At 52.7% G+C, this 15,510-nt stretch overlaps 1 protein-coding gene across 6 annotated transcripts in view; it reads right to left on the reverse strand.

Annotated features, from left to right (window-relative positions):
• Positions 1-15,510, reverse strand: part of EVC2 (EvC ciliary complex subunit 2) — a 135,242-nt gene that overhangs the window by 29,335 nt on the left and 90,397 nt on the right. For 5 of the 6 annotated variants that reach the window (XM_036991113.2, XM_036991115.2, XM_036991109.2 and 2 more), the window contains 4 exons: positions 13,867-14,026; positions 11,421-11,875; positions 6,397-6,601; positions 2,354-2,476 (listed from right to left, as the gene is read on the reverse strand). In XM_036991113.2, the coding sequence (XP_036847008.2) occupies positions 2,354-2,476; positions 6,397-6,601; positions 11,421-11,875; positions 13,867-14,026 (943 nt within the window). The remainder of the gene's footprint in view (positions 1-2,353; positions 2,477-6,396; positions 6,602-11,420; positions 11,876-13,866; positions 14,027-15,510) is intronic. The other variant, XM_036991104.2, reaches the window with a different exon arrangement.

Here is a 15,510-nt window from a genome sequence, read left to right on the forward strand (position 1 = left end):
GTTGAATGAGAGACAGGTTAGTGTGGTGGCAAAAACAGTCTGAAGCCAGAATGCCTGCCTGTGACCCTGGAGCCACGTCAGCCTCTGTGTCTCAGATTCCTTGCCTCTAGTACAGGCGCAGCTGTGGGGCTTATATTATGGGATGCGTGATGATGAAAGAACACGTAGGAACTTAGCTCTGAAATCACATTAGCTTTCAGATACTACACACATCTGATACATGTACATGCTGTGTGTACCTACTACATGCACGTAATATAAATGTATATATACAGGGTTTAGCAAGGTGCCTGGCATGCCATAGGCACTCAAAACCTAACACCAAAGGAACACTATTCTCATGAAAATGTTACATCTTTGAGGGGAAGTTCTTAAATCAGTACACAGCACAAAGAAAAAACACAGAGCACCTTGTACATAGTTCTTCTCCAGAGCTGGGCAGAAGGCTGCGTCTTCCCTCAACAGCAAGAGTCTGACTTGTGCTTAGGGACAAATGCACGTCTCACATGCAAGTGACAGAAGTGAACTCAGGGTGGGGCAGGCTGCTGAGTCTAACGCAGGGAGCTGCAGGGACAGGATGTCACTGTCCCCAGTCACCCAGTTTCTCCCTGTCCCCCTCCCATATTGATGAGGTGCCAGTGAGACGGCTCATCTTCTCGGCCTGGCACCTGAGACCCTGCACCCCGGGTCTGCTCTCCCAGCCCCTCGGGAGCCCCGCACTCCAGCAGGCAGCCTTTCCGTGGGGCTGCAGACTCCCTGAGCTCCCCCACACCTGTACCGTGTCCCTGACAATGGCTCAGGCCACCCCCCAAACCGAATCCCAGCTTTCCCTTCTCCAACAGCCTCCCCTAAGGTCCTGCCACTCACAGAGGGTCGCGAGCCAGCCTGTGTTGCAGGAAAGCTGTCCTGCTGCTCTCCCTCCCGCACGGTCGCTGCCTCTCTCCGGAGACCTGAGCACCCTGGGCAGGCCTGGCTCGGCACAGCTCTGGGAGCTCCCTTCTGCCCTGCTACTCTGGGGGGCGGCCCCCAGGCCCCCAGGAGTGCGCGACTGGGTGGCGCGTCTGTTGTATTCTGGGGTTGTCAGCAAGCCCAGCTGGCTCTCACGTGAATTCCTATCTCCAGAATGTGCCTTTAACAATAAGAAAGATGCTGTGTTCGCCTCTACCTGCCTTAGTCTTTGTCTTATTTCTCAATTTTATAAAGAACACTTGTGGGAATAGGGGGGCTACTTCTTGAATCCCTTAAGACATCAAGCACCTGGATACCCCTGTCAGGAGCCACTGATCTTGCCCAGAGCAAGTTCTATGGCTCTTTGCCAGATTTGTGATTGTGTCTGGAGAAACACACTTACATAAAAAGAAGTAATAAAAACCTAGACAAAGGACAAGGGCAGGAGGTAGGAAGAAACATCAGCAGCTCTCAGTTATGGTTTGATCTATCCATTCCCCGAGCATACACCCCTTGGGACCTACCCTTTGCTGAGTGCTGGGGGAGCAGCAGGCCGCCAGCCGTGAGAACACGGACCCAAGTCCTCAATGTCACCTCCTCAGAAAGGCCGAGGCTGACTCTCCTACCTGCAGGCGGTCCCAATGCCCCTGCCCTGGGCATGATCACGCCGCCCTATTCATTTCCTTAATAGCATGGATCACAGTCTATAATTTTAAGTGCTTTTTGTCCCTCCCCCATTAGAATGTGTGCCCCACGGCGTGGGGACCAGGACCGTCTCTGTCACTGTGGCAGCCCTGAGTTTGTTCACACAATGCCTGGGACATTGTTACCTCCTCAGAAGGCTGGTGGAATGGACAGTGTGATGCGTGACCCAGTAAGAGTGGGAGCTGGGGTGGGGAATAAGGATAAGCCAGGAAGGCTTCTTGGAAGAGGCAACACCCAAGGACAGCTAAGGAGAAAATTCATTGAATTCATTTATTGGGGTGGGGGGTTCTTGAGGGGAGCACAGGGCAGGCGCCATGTGCTTGTGCATGGTGTGCAGGGGAGCATAATGTGTAAGTGGGGAGTGAGGAGTTGGGGGGGACGTGGAGGGGGCATGCATGCAAGATAAACAGCAAGACAGGAGCCAAGCCAGGCCTGCGAGTGCCTCGGTGCAGGCATGCAGCAACCACGGGGAGGAGGCGGCACGCAGGTGAGGCCCGAGGATGAATGGGAGGTCTCAGTGGAGGAGGGGGGTCTCACAAAGAGGGACCAGGTGGAAAGGCAAGGGAGGGGGTGGTCCATGCAGGACCACAGCTTGAAAACACGGCGCTTGGGCGAGATGGACAGCAGCTCCCGCCACATGGGGCAGCTGCCAGCCCTGTTGCGCACAGTGACAAAGGACAGATGAAGCAGACACACTGACCTTTTCAACCAGGTCTTCGGGGGCCTGTTCCTCAAAGAGCTGGATCTTATCTTCAATGCACTTCTTCAAAAGGTCTATCTTGCTTTTATTCCTGGAGCGTGGCTTTTTCGCCTTGGACTGCTGCTGGAGAGACGTGAGAGAAAACGTCGGCAAGGAAGTGACACCAGCGGCTCTCGCAGCCCCCAGTCTCCCGAGCTTGCAGGGCTGCACAGCTGTCTCAGGCTGGACGAAACATGGACAGTGTCCTGGAACGGGCTCAGTTCTCGGGCCACCGAAGGGAGCAGAGGGAGTCTGGTGGGCAGAGCAGAGCTTTGCAGTCAAGCCAACAGTGGAACCGACCTGGGGGTCGCCTCCTTCCCAGCGGCAGGACCTCAACCTGTCGGCCTCTCTGAGCATAGAACAGCCCGCAGGAGGCCCTGTCCTGGGGAAGCCAACGCAACAGTGAATAAAGTATCAGCAAACACCAAACAAACAACTAACAGAGATGCTCCCAGATGGCAATGGCGCTACGTAACATGGGGACACAATGAGAGCACCTGGGGGTTGTCTGCGGTGGTGGACAGGGGAAACGTTTGCAGAGGGGGATGCTGGGCAGCAGAGCCACAGATGTCCATTCGAGGAGGCGCTGTGCACACAGAGATGACCACAGAGGCACCCCCCTGGATAACAGCGTGCACCACACATGTCTGCTTCCTCACCAATGCGAGGGACCAACACTGCTGCTCAGACCCAAACGACAAGGTGGTGTCAGGAGTGTGACAATCTGGGAGCACAGTACTCTACACCATGAAGACCTGAAGCCTGCAGCAAGGGTGAGAGTGGTGGCAGACAAGGTCCAGGGTGCTCAGCAGACTGTCATTCAATGAATGGACGAAGCAGATGCTACAACCTGAGCCTCAGTTTGCACACCTGGAAAATGGGGATAATCGCATCCACCTCGTGGGATTACTACAAGAACAGAACACACGTAACATAAACATGACAACATAACAAAACAAACAGAAGGACACAGCACAGCACACCCGGTCACATCACAGGTCACACCAGCTCAGCAGAATGTGATGGGACATGACAGGGTGTGACAGCATGTGACATGGCAGAGCAATCAGAACACAACGCAGCACAGCCTAAAGGAACACGATTAGCACAGCACAGCGCCCCTGAGACGCCCAGTGCAGAGGGTGGCAGGTCACTCTGAGCTCCCCACGGAGAGCTAGTGTCCTTCCCTTCACAGCCTGCCTGCCACCCTCTCCTCTGTGTCACATTCCTTGAGGTCCCATGGCAACCCAGAGCCTACTGTGGATGTGGCCTTGGGCCCAGACTCTACCCTGGGTTCCCAAGCCATCCCTCAGACTGGCCACGGGGATAACATGAGAGAGGACCCACATCCTCAGCACCTGCCCGGCGCACTCAGCAGAAGCATGCACCCACAGTGACCCACTACGTCTGACATCCCCATCGACAGAGCAGAGACAGGACAGCAGCGCAGGAACGGTGGCCTAAAGTCACATCACGGGAGCCCCGAGGACTTGACCTCAAGTTTGCTGACTCCAGAGCTTGGTATCTTTAAATACTCAGCTAACACCGTGAATTAACTAGTTTTCATCTCCTGATCTATCAATGCTGCTTAGGAAAGAGCCAGGCTGGTGGGCACGACCCTCAAGCCCAGAACCAGGATTGGAACTGGGAGAGGACAACACTAAGAAGGCGGAGGCAGGGGCAGGGGCAACTGTATACGTGTACTGATGTCAAACTGGTGGCCTGACACAGGCCTTGGAAGGAGCCCTTACACCAGGGAAACGGGCAAATGATGCAGGTCAGGACTGCTCACCTCCCGGAACTCCCAGCGAGGGTCAGCTACCAGCATGTGTGGTCAGGGGCCAGGCTGTGTAGGGCCCCGAGGTCACAGAGGATGTGAAGAACTGAAGAAAGAGGGCGGCAAGCCCGACCTGGACATCTCTTAGTGATTATGAGGGCCTTTGAAACGCATTTGCATACATGGCCTGAGAGCCCTGGGAGCCACTGGCAGATCTGTCAGCCATGAGATACTCCCCCTGTTCAGGATCCTGGATCCAAACAGGCCAACAGGCAGGAAACTGAGGGGTTACCTAGTGGGAGGAGAAAGACGCGTAGGGGGGGCCCAAGGGAATGGTGACAGACTGAGCACCGCTAATTCTGCTCTGCATGTGATACCACCGATTCCCACAATAAACTCCCACCCCACCTGCACTTTCTCAGAGCAGTACTTGGGAAGGGAGCCAGGCTCAGTCACCCACAGGAGCCCACCCCTGCCAGTCGTGCACTCCTGCCAAAGGGCACTGAGCTTACACACTTCACGCCACGGCAGACACCCTTGCCCCTCCGAGGCACCTGTTCTCTTTCACACCAAGCCCTGGAACAACTTTAGAGTCAAATACTTAATTCCTGCCAAGATAGGCCCTTGTCAGCTCAAAAGCAGAGGAAAAGCCTCACTTCGATTATGTGAAAACATCGTTATTCATTGTTCCAAAACCTTTTAAAACTCTTTTGATAAAGATCCCTTACTATTTATCTACCACCATGTTATATATTCTGCACCCTTCTAAGGACAGAGAGATGAAAAAATAGAATGTGAAAGAATTTTTTTAGAATGTGAAAGAATGTAAAAGCTCCTGAAAGTACGCACTGTTTTTTTATTCAGAAAGCATATGTGTGCATTTCTTTTTCTTCCCCTATGGGAAAAGCAGCAGGTTTAAAGTCAGAAAACACCAGCCCCTCCCACAGTTCTCCCACCCACTGCCTGCCTTGGTCAGTTCACCTTTCCTCTGATGGTCATTTTTCTCATCTGGAGAATGGGTGTATAATACTGACCTCCCAGCACTACTGGGATCTTCAGGTGAGAAAATGTGAGCTAAAGCGTTCCAAATGTTTTCAGTCTCAACATACCACCTCAAGAGAAGCCCCAGCATTCTGCACACATCCAGGGGTTGGCTGCTTGGATCACATGGGTTGCGTGCTTATTATGTGCTGGGCCCTTTCTAGGTGCTGGAGGTGGAAGGCAGATCGGTCAGGGAGCTGGTAGTGGGGGCGTGGAAATGAACAAGTCCAGAAACCAGGACGTTTCGGACAGTGACCAACTACAGCAAGGCATGGAGCGCAGCACATGCTGGAGATGACCGGGAAGGGATTCTATGGGAGGGGAGCTTGGAGCACCTCAGCACAGGTGACACCACGCTGAGATGTCACTGGGCCACTGAGAGCTGGCTCTGTGCTGTTCTGGGGAAAGCATGCACTTGGCAGAAGAAACAGCAAGTTCAATGGCCTGCTTGGGTGGGGGTCCCCAGGGGCAGAGCTGGAGACGGGGACTGGGGTGCACACAACTTCCTGAGAGAGGAACTCAGAGCATCGTGTAGGCAGTGAGGGAATCAGACCAGGAGGGGGAAGGGCCACGCCATGCAGGGGCCTCAGGTAAGGCCTCGGGCCAACTGGTCTGCAGGCGGCTCTGGAGCGCACACAGCATCTGAGAGTTGTCACCCTGAGGCACCGGAGAGGTGCTCAAGAAAGGCAGCTGTCAATCACCACCCTGTAAGGCCCATGTGAGCGCCTTTTCTGACCCTCCTGAGCTGACGGGAGCATTCTCCTGGTGCCACACAAGGGCCAGCCTCTGTGCCCCGAGACCCTGGCTTTGGGAGCAGCTGAGGAAGCAGGAGGCACAGGCACCTCTCAGGCCAGGTGGCCCCCGTCACTGAGGTTGATGCCCTGGAGAGGGTGTGGCTCTGAACCATGAGCAGCAGACATGCATGGCCACCAGGGACAGTCACAGGACCTGGGCAACAGGACCTAGGCTGGGCACTGGTGTGTCTGTCACCAGGGACCTTCAGAGGTTGGGTTAATAAGCCTGGCGGTTCTGGAAACAGCCAGATGCCGACACGGCTAGGGAGGAGAGGACAGGGGCGGGAGATGAGATGGGCCCCGGCCGGGCAGTAGGGCCGGAGCCTGTGGGATCAGCAGCTGGCAGGTGCCCCACCTCTGCAGCCAGGAGGCCACGGAGATGTCCCTCCTACCTGCAGCTCAGGGGCAGTCAGGGCCTGGTCCAGTCTCAGGAACTCTGCTTCTCGCCAAGCAGTCTGAAATCGCTGCAGCAGGACGCGGGCCCGGATCTTGGGGAGGGCCAGGCTCCTGTCCATCTGAGCAAAGCAGCCCTGAACGTCCTGCCTCATGTGGAGCAGCTCCTCTTCAGACAGGGAGAAGGCTGAGGAGCAGAGCTTCCTGGAAAGGCAAGGAGGGCGATACGGGTGAGCTCGCATCAAGAGGAGCAGTGGGTGCTGGGGAGCGGGAGAGCTGGGGCTCAAAGAGCAGCCCCGTCAGTGAGATCCACGTCTGGGAAAACACACACCCTCTGCCCATCGCACATTCTCTCCACGAGCAGCCCTTGAGCACCAGATGCAGGTCGTCTTAGACGATGTCTCATGGGAGCTGAGACCGGGTGTGTCTGTGGGCAGGTTTCCAGCATTTGTGACCTTGAGGACAACCTGGTCTCGCTTTAGAAATAGACATGGAAACAAGGGACTGTCTGCTCAGCCTGGCCAGCAGCAAGCAGAGACCGGTGGCCCAGAGGACAGATGCCCAGCTCAGCTCAGGTGCACAGGGACACGGGCAGCCTTGCACCCAGTCTTAGAGGAGGATGACAGGCACCTCTCAGGTAGAGAAATCCTGTTCACACTGGAAATCATGATTTGCTCTTAAGGGTTGACTTGTACCTCCTCAAAAGGATGTCCAAGTCCGGACCCTGGGTACCTGTGCAAGTGGTCTTATGTGGAAATGGGGTCTTTGCACATGCAGTTAAGAAGTAAGCTAAGATGAAGCCCTCTTGAAGTAGGGGGCCCTTAATCCACTCTGACTGGTGTCCTGGTAAGAGAAGAAAGACACCCAGGGAGGAGGCCAGGTGACAGCGTGGACAGGATCTGGGATGTCCTTCTCATTCTTCCCGCTGTGCATGAGGTGTGTCTGTTCACGTGTTCATTTACAAATATCCTCTGCAATGTCTTATCGACAGTGTACAAAATAAGCATTGTGGATGCTTTACATGCAGAAATATCTGCAGACTACTACTGTGGGGGGCCAGGGCCAGCCCCACCATGCCCAAATCTCAGTGGGAGAGGGCCGTGCCGTGGTTCAGCGAGAGAGTTCTCCCATGGAAATAGAACAGGCCCTTCAGGGCTGACGAGGCCCCAAACACAAAGAGTCGGAAGGTGCCAGGCCCATGTTGCTGACACCTGCCTTGGGTTTCTCACTCCACGGGGTCCCCCAACTTTTTTAAAGGGACCTTAGGAAGGTGCAGCTCCTCTCTCGTACCTCAACTCTTGGGGAACTTTTGGCCCCCGTCTGCTGGGTATGTGGGATCCGAGTGAAAGTGACTCTGAAATGGATCTGGGCTGTTATTCCTGCCCACCTTCAAACTGGATCAGCCCTGGGTGTCTTGCCTTAAGTATCTATTAGGAGCCTGGATGACACAGAAATATGGGAGACAGGATCTTTACCCTATAGTAGTTTAAAACCTATCTAGGAGTTTTGGAAAGAAGTCTCAAAGGGATGCTCCCCTCCTGGCAAAAATATGCATCCTTATTAATTGCTACTTCATCTGACCAGGTGTACAGCAACTTTATGCTGCTTGAAATCAGGACGCTTACACAGCTATGTTTCAAAACTACTGTTCAAAGCTATTTTTACACAATGCCTCAGAAATAAAGCCGCCACCTTTTAGAACCTGAGGTCAGCAAAGTATATAAGCAGATTCACATCGTGTGCTTTGCTAGTTGACCCGCTTTAACCCTCAGAAAAATCAAAGAGTTTTCTGACAGCAAAGTGAGATTCCTCCTTCTCTGCTGACTGACTAAGTCAGCAGCAGAGTTAGTAACACTCTGCAAAATGGACCCAAATGCAACTGAAGAAAACACCATCTGGCAACGGGAATGTCAAGTCTAATTCATATGCTTCAACGAGTCCAAAGCAGGTTGGAATGTGTAAAGTGACAATGGCCAAATGTAGATTGAGCTGAATCACTCCTGCTGAGAGCAATTCATGGGAAAAGGAGCTGATGTTTAAAAATCTGATTTTTTCAGGCTTGGAGAAGACAGCATCTTGTGTGTTCAAGAAAACAAACACTAACAGAGATTGGGAAACAGACGAGCACAGAACCATGAGAGAGAGAAAAGGAAGAGCTGAGAGCTCGCCGTCCAAACCGAGACAACACTGCCCTCTGCAAACCCCTGGGGACCTATTGTCCCCAGGTCCCTGCTGCAAGTCAGTCCCCAGGAAGAGCCTCTGTAGGAAGAGGAGTGAAATCCTTGAGGCTAAGAAGATCCTGGTCCAGGGGAGGTACTGCCTCCAATGCCGGGCGGGCACTGCACAAAGATGCTCTGCTGTGATGCCCAGCACAGGGTTCAAGGTCGCGCAGGCCTCCCGACCACCGACGCTGAGCAGAGCCTTCGGGATCCACGGGAAAGAGACGGACAGGCTGACCAGATGCCCTGGAGAGCTCTCCCTCCCTGCCTCCCCTGCTCCTGACCACCACGCCCCCTCCACCATCCTGTCAGTGCAACCGCTTCTAATAAAAGGGCTTAGATTCAGAATTTAAATTATCATGAGATTGGATTTAAACTGTGGAGTGTCTACACAAGAAAAGAATACTGAAAGGGCCTGGGTTTGGTTTGGTTACTGGCATGAATGGGGTTTTCTGGGGTGGCCAATTGGTTTGTTGAAAGAAAAAACAACAACTGTATGGAATATTGATTGAAGGGCAGAGAGGCCCTGTGTTACTGCCAAATGGGCACCATCCTGTCCTCTGTGTAAACGCTTATGTAGTGACTCTGAATAGACAGACCATCTATTGGGGGTATTGCTTATCTCCACTGTGCCGCTGTTGGTTTGAACTGTCCCACACCAGTCAGACCCGTCTCCCCGCGTCACACCCACAGAGGACCAGGATCTCCTACCAGGCTGCTCCCCCTCCGTCTCGCTGCCTCTCAGCAAAGTGCAGTGGCCCCTGCCCACTCATCTCCGGCTCCCAATCCCACGTCGGTGGCTGGCACACAAAACATGCCTCTTCTGGAGTCTGGCAAAGATCTCAACACTCCACTATGGACCCAATTCAGTGAACTGCTTATGCCCTGCTTACCATAACCACCTAATTATGTGACTCCTTTCCTCCTGACAATCTGAGCTCTTCCAGTACAGGAATAACAGAATTAATGGCAGCAGCTACCACTTACTATCCACTTATTGTGGACCAGGGACTGGGTTAACAGATTTAAATGTGTTAACTCAGGTAATCCTTCATCGATGCTATGAAGGTGGCATCTTGCTAGACAGTGTGCTGACCTAACCTACAGTCACCTCCTTACACCTTGTCAGCTCAGATTCTGTTCAGAGGGGCTGCCCTCCAACAATGTGGGGAAAGGAACACTGCTCACAGCCCTGGGGAAGGACTCTTCATTGGTGCAAGGCTGGAACTGGCAACTGTGGCTCATGGACCAACTCCAGCCCCCTGCCTGCTTTCATTAGTAAGGTTCTACTGCAATTCAGTCACATTCACAAATTTACAGACTGTCTACTGCTGCTTTCTCACTACCACGGTAGAGATGACTAGTTTTAACCAAAACTATATAGCCCTCAGAGCCTAAGATCTTTAATGTCTGGCACTCAATAGATAAAAGTTCACAGACAATCACAGGTATTTCAGTTTCCTGGTCAGCGGATGGTTTGGGCCTGGGCTTCTAATGTAGTCCTGTCCAGTGGGATCAGAAGGATCAATGCCTCAGACATTAAAATGATGAATGTGACACCAGGAGCCACAGCAGCCATACTGAAACCATGAGGAGATGGACCCAAAGACCAAGGAAGCACAGTGACAACAGAGCACAAAGATGGCAGGAGCTGGGTTCCTGACCAAAGCACGAGCCACTGAATCTAACCTGGAAACATGTACCTCCAGACTTTTTCGTATAAAATATTTCTTAATAATCCGATATCATGTGCTGTTACAGGCACCCTAAATGATTTAGTACTGTCATCCCATCTTACAAGCAAGACGAGGCTCAGAGAGGTTAAGTAACATTCTTGCACTCAGACAGCTGGTGGTGGGACTTCACCCAGGCTGTTTGGTCCACGCTGTACACACCTCATTCCTCCCTATAACATCATACTGGCCATGTTTGGAACATCTGAAATTTCCAATCTGATGTGCCAGCCTCAAACAATTGCCAAAAGCTCTGTTGTCTCTCTTACACCACATTTTGAGCCACATCTCAGTCTGCACAAAGACTTGGCAAATGTTGCAGGGAAGTAAAGGCCTGTGGAGCACTGGCCCCTCTGCAATTGGCTTCACCTAGTCCTCACGGCTTCCACAGCTCTCCCACGTCTTTTAAAACATCACTGTGCAATTTATCTGTTATTTTCTAGTTATCACTGTGTGAGTGCTGGCTATCTCGAGCCTAATAGAACCTACTCAGAAGTGAGTGTCATCACCTGGTTCCTGGATTAGTAATTGAAATAAATAGCCCAGTGACTGACTGACTGAATGAATGAATGAATGAGTGAAGAGGCCAGGTGAAGACATGCAGCAGGAAGTGGTAACCCCAACACTAAGTGCTGCCTGACATATGGTGAAACTGGGAGGGCTGTGAATGGCCTCGTGGCAAGTTTGCCTTCCCACTCTGCTCCGCGGATAAGGTCCCCTTATCAAACCACACTCGTCACTGCAGGGACCAGAGGCAGTTCCTGCTCATCCCTGCCAGCCCGTGGAATTATCCAACAAACCAATCATATCCTCCCTTGAGAACCAGGGGGCACCCTGCCCTTTTGTTACTACAAGCCTGCCTCCTGCTGGCCCTGGCTGTTACTGGTGAGTGGCCCTCGGTGGCCTGCAGTGTCCTCCCTGGGCTGTGAGGACACGCAACCAATAGGCTGCCACCCATCTCATCTGTGCAGCAATCGGTGCTGTGTGTTCAGCTACCCCCCGGGACCACAGGGCAGAACCTGCCCTCACGGTGGGTGGAGGGAGGTGCTGAAAACGCCCGGGGAAACTCACGTAAAGATCAGGTGCTCCCAGCGTCTCAGCTCCGCCTGCTCCTCCATGGAGGCCTCCAGAGCGCCGTCCTTCAGCCTCCGCCTCACGCTCTGGACGCCCTCCTGGTCCCGGTCGCGCTCCTCGCCCTCGAGCTGCTCGGCCCGGGCAGCCATCTCCTTGCCGTGCTCCTCCAGGATCTGCTGCAAGAAGAGCCAGGGCACGCTGCGCTTGAGCAGCTCCTGCGTCATCCCCGAGTTCTGGAGGCGCCGCAGCTCCTCGGTGGCCCTCTCGGACAGCAGCAGGGTCAGGGCCCTGAAGTCGTCCTGGGTGGCCTGGTCCAGGCGCTCCTGCAGCTCCTCCAGGGCGGCACTGTGGTCCAGCATCAGGCTCTTCCACTGGCCCAGGTACTGGCCCACATCCTCAGCAGCTCGGAGGGCTTCCCCGAGGGACAGCTGCTCCTTGCGCTGCTCCCTGTGCTAGGGGGGATTTCAGAACAGAAAATTCAGCGGGGACAGGGCTTTCTCCTGGGAGAAGGAACACAGGTATCAAGGCCCTGTGGTGGAGAGAAAGCCGACATACATAAAGATGTCCGCCCTGGTGTTAGTTCTAACAGTGGGCCTGCAGACAGCCTTGGTTCTATTTTGCAAGGACATGGGACAGTCTGCCTTTTGTTCGTGGGCCCTGGTGACCAGAGTATCTATTCCTTTATTCTACAAATATTTGTTGAGCACTTATTATATTCATAGCACTGGGGATACAACTTAAACCTTTGCCTTTATGGAGCTATATCCTAACTGCTGCTCACAAGATTTCTCAAAAGCAGCAGCAAGAAATGATATCTCTGGAGGACAGCTGGAATCTGCAGTTCACATCCTTCTAGACCCCAACTTTGAATCAGGCCAGATCATCAGAGAAATATGGTCTCTGATAAAAAACAGTTTCCATTGATAAAATTAAAAGGTTGTTCTGTGTCCCCTTCCCTCCGTCCTGAATGGTACCAGACAATCACCACACGTAGGTGTCACGCTGCATATCCCATATACCCCCCTAAATCCGTCCAGATGGGCTCTTGTCAGCTCCCACCTGGCCACGTGCTAGAGCCTCCCTGGGGTTCGTAACTCCAGCCCCCTCCGGCTCTGACAGGCTCCTCACATGAGCTTCCTAAACCCCAAATCTGATCATGTCCTTCTCTTCTCAAAAACCATTTCGTGTTCCCCACCGTCCTGGGATGAAGGGTGAACCCTGCGCCTGGCACACCTGGCTCTCGCTGATGTGGCACAGCCCCCTGGGCAAGCCCCCAGCTCCTGCCCTCGCTGCTCTGCCTGCTCCCCTGGCCGCCCTCTCACACCTCTCAAGCACAGCCGTGCTATCTACTCGAGTGCTCCCCCTTAGAATAGGACGCCTCCCACCACCCGCAATGTCCTTCCCGGCCTTGTACACACCAAACACACATTTGCCCTCCTGGGCTCAGTTCACCTGCGCTTGCCCTCCAGCAGGAAGAGTAGCCTCCTATTGGCATTACTGGCATGCGCTGCATGTGGCGTGACGTGAGTACCTCGTGATGCATTTATGTGTCTACCTGTTGGTCGTTTTTTCCTCAAGATAAGCAAACAGCTGAGCAGCTTAGTGTCGAGGATGAGGGTTAGGCCCTAAGTCAGCCACGGGTTCAGGCCCACGTCTGCCACTTACTACATATTTGACCTTGGCCATATTACTTAATGCTGTGATCAGACTATCCATGGCCCAGACATTCCTCTGTGGAAATCTAATGCCCGACGTGGGCAGATGGAGGAGGAGGGCCTTCAGGAGGCACACAGGTCATGAGGACGGGGCCTCCATGCTGGACCTTCACCCTTATGAATGAGACCCCACTGAGCTCCCCTGGCCCTTGCACCAGGTGCAGTCACAGCAGGGAGTCAGCAGTCTACAACCCAGAGAGGGTCCTCCCCAGAACCCCCATGCTGGCACCCCAATCTCAGACCTCCAGCCTCCAGTACTGTGAGCTATAAATGTCTGTTGTGTATATGCCCCCAGTCTGTGGGATTTTGTTATAACAGCCTGACCAGATGAAGACACCTACACTCTCTAATCTTCAGAGTTTTCATTAAAAAAAAAACAACTAACATTGGTGTCTACCTTATAGGGTCAGTGTAAGGATTAGATATGGTACCTTACAAAACACACTCAGCACAGTGCTAAGTAAGCTCAATAAATGTGACAGCAACTATCGCTGTCATTACTCACTCACCCACAATCCTATGCCCTCACCAGGCAGACACGACTAATCTACCATGACCCCCTGCTTTGCTGAGGCCAGGGGGGACCCTTGACACAGCATTCCAGGAAGTCACTGCCAATCAATTGTGATGCCTGAACACCTCAGCTCTCTGACAGCAATGCCTGGCCTGGGACCTGTGTACGTTCAAAATGGTTATGCCAAGAATAAATAGCATGATTCCTTATATACCTTTTGCAGCAACTCTCGTCTTCTCTTAATAATTAATTTTTGGTGGAGTTTTCTCTTTTCATGCTTTAAGTCATTGTCCAGCTTCTGTTTTATGGAAAAAACTTCTGTCTGAGCCCGCTCCAGTAGCACTTCCATCTGATCTTCCTCCAGGTATCCGGCTCTAGACGCAAAAGCAGCAGTTAGTGAGCGTGCCCCCCACACTCACCTCTGGCTTGACTGGCACTGTGGCTTGAATCAGAAAAGCCTTTACTCTGAAGAAGGAGGGCAGAACGGGCAGCTAAGACCCTGCTGAGATGCAAGAAGGGAAGGGTCGGCATCATTCGAGATGCACAGAGGAGGCTCAGCATCAGGAGAGAAATCACCTCTTTCGGCAGAGAGCGGCCAAGGCCTGGGAGAAAGTAACATAGACCACAGTGGTACAGAAAGGGTTTTCCAGGAGGAGATGGTGGATTAGGAATTCCTGGTGACAAAATGGCCCAAGCAAAGTCCAGGAGGCAAACGCAGGGAACACCGTGTGAAGGCTGGTTCTGTGGGTCCATGAGGCTGGCCAAGCATGCCCAGATCTGAACATTATTTCTGAGGGTGTCTGTGAGGCTGTTTCCAGCTGAGATTATCATTTCAATCGGCGGGCTCCGTAGAGCAGACAGCCCTCTTCGATGTGGGTGGGCATCATGCAAGCTGTTGAGGGCTTAAACAGAAGAAAAGGCAGAGAAAGGAGGAATCCACCCCCTTTTCTCTGCCTCTGTGCCTGAGCTGGGGTAACTCTCCTCATCTCCTGTTGTCAGACTGGGATTGCCCTGTTCTCAGGCCCACGGACTCAGACTGAATCACCACACAGGCTCCCCTGGGCCTCCGGCTCGCAGACGGCAGACAGTGGTGCTTCTCAGCCTCCACAGCCACATGAGCCGACTCTTCATTTATACCTTAGTGGTTCCGTTTGCCTGGAGAATCCTGCCACCGCGCTGTGTACTGCCGCTATTGGCACTACCCTTCCCCGTCTGTCAGCATCACTGTGCCAGGCCCCCTGCTTGGCACAGGTAGATTCTCCATGGAATCTTCTCAGAGGAATGAACAGGTGAATGAAAGCATGGCATATACATATTTTAGAAATACAAGTCTGTGCCAGCCTTTCAACATAAAATTTAAAGATCAGAGGTCAAACACATTTCCCTGGTAACTGCTCACTCGGTACAACCATCTGTCAGGCAATACAGTTCCAGACAAGGAACCGTTTCTTTTACTTGAGTGAAAATTAGTCAGGAAGGTCAAGCCAGTTGCAGTGACAAACTCATTAGCATCTCTGGGTGGGGAGAATTCACATAATTTGCACCTTACCGAATCCTCCTTATATAGAATAAGTGGCGAAGTCCTAATAAAATTACCTAGGAATTAGAACCAATTCATAAAACTGTGGATCATGATTTTTAAAAAAGCCAGCTTTAGAGTCATGTCCCTATTCATGTTAGAACTTCTCATCACCTAACAAGAATAAATTTGATGGTTTATAATTAAAAGTCTCAAAGGCTAGCTGACCTCTGTGGTGGTGGGGTGGGCTGTACTGATGAACACCTGCGTCTCTATCACTTACCTAACAGGCTGCGACCCTGGTGCTGCTGAGGAAGCCCATTCGGAATCCAAGACAGG

Source organism: Manis javanica, chromosome 5, assembly GCF_040802235.1.
Source record: "Manis javanica isolate MJ-LG chromosome 5, MJ_LKY, whole genome shotgun sequence".
NCBI lineage: Eukaryota > Metazoa > Chordata > Mammalia > Pholidota > Manidae > Manis > Manis javanica.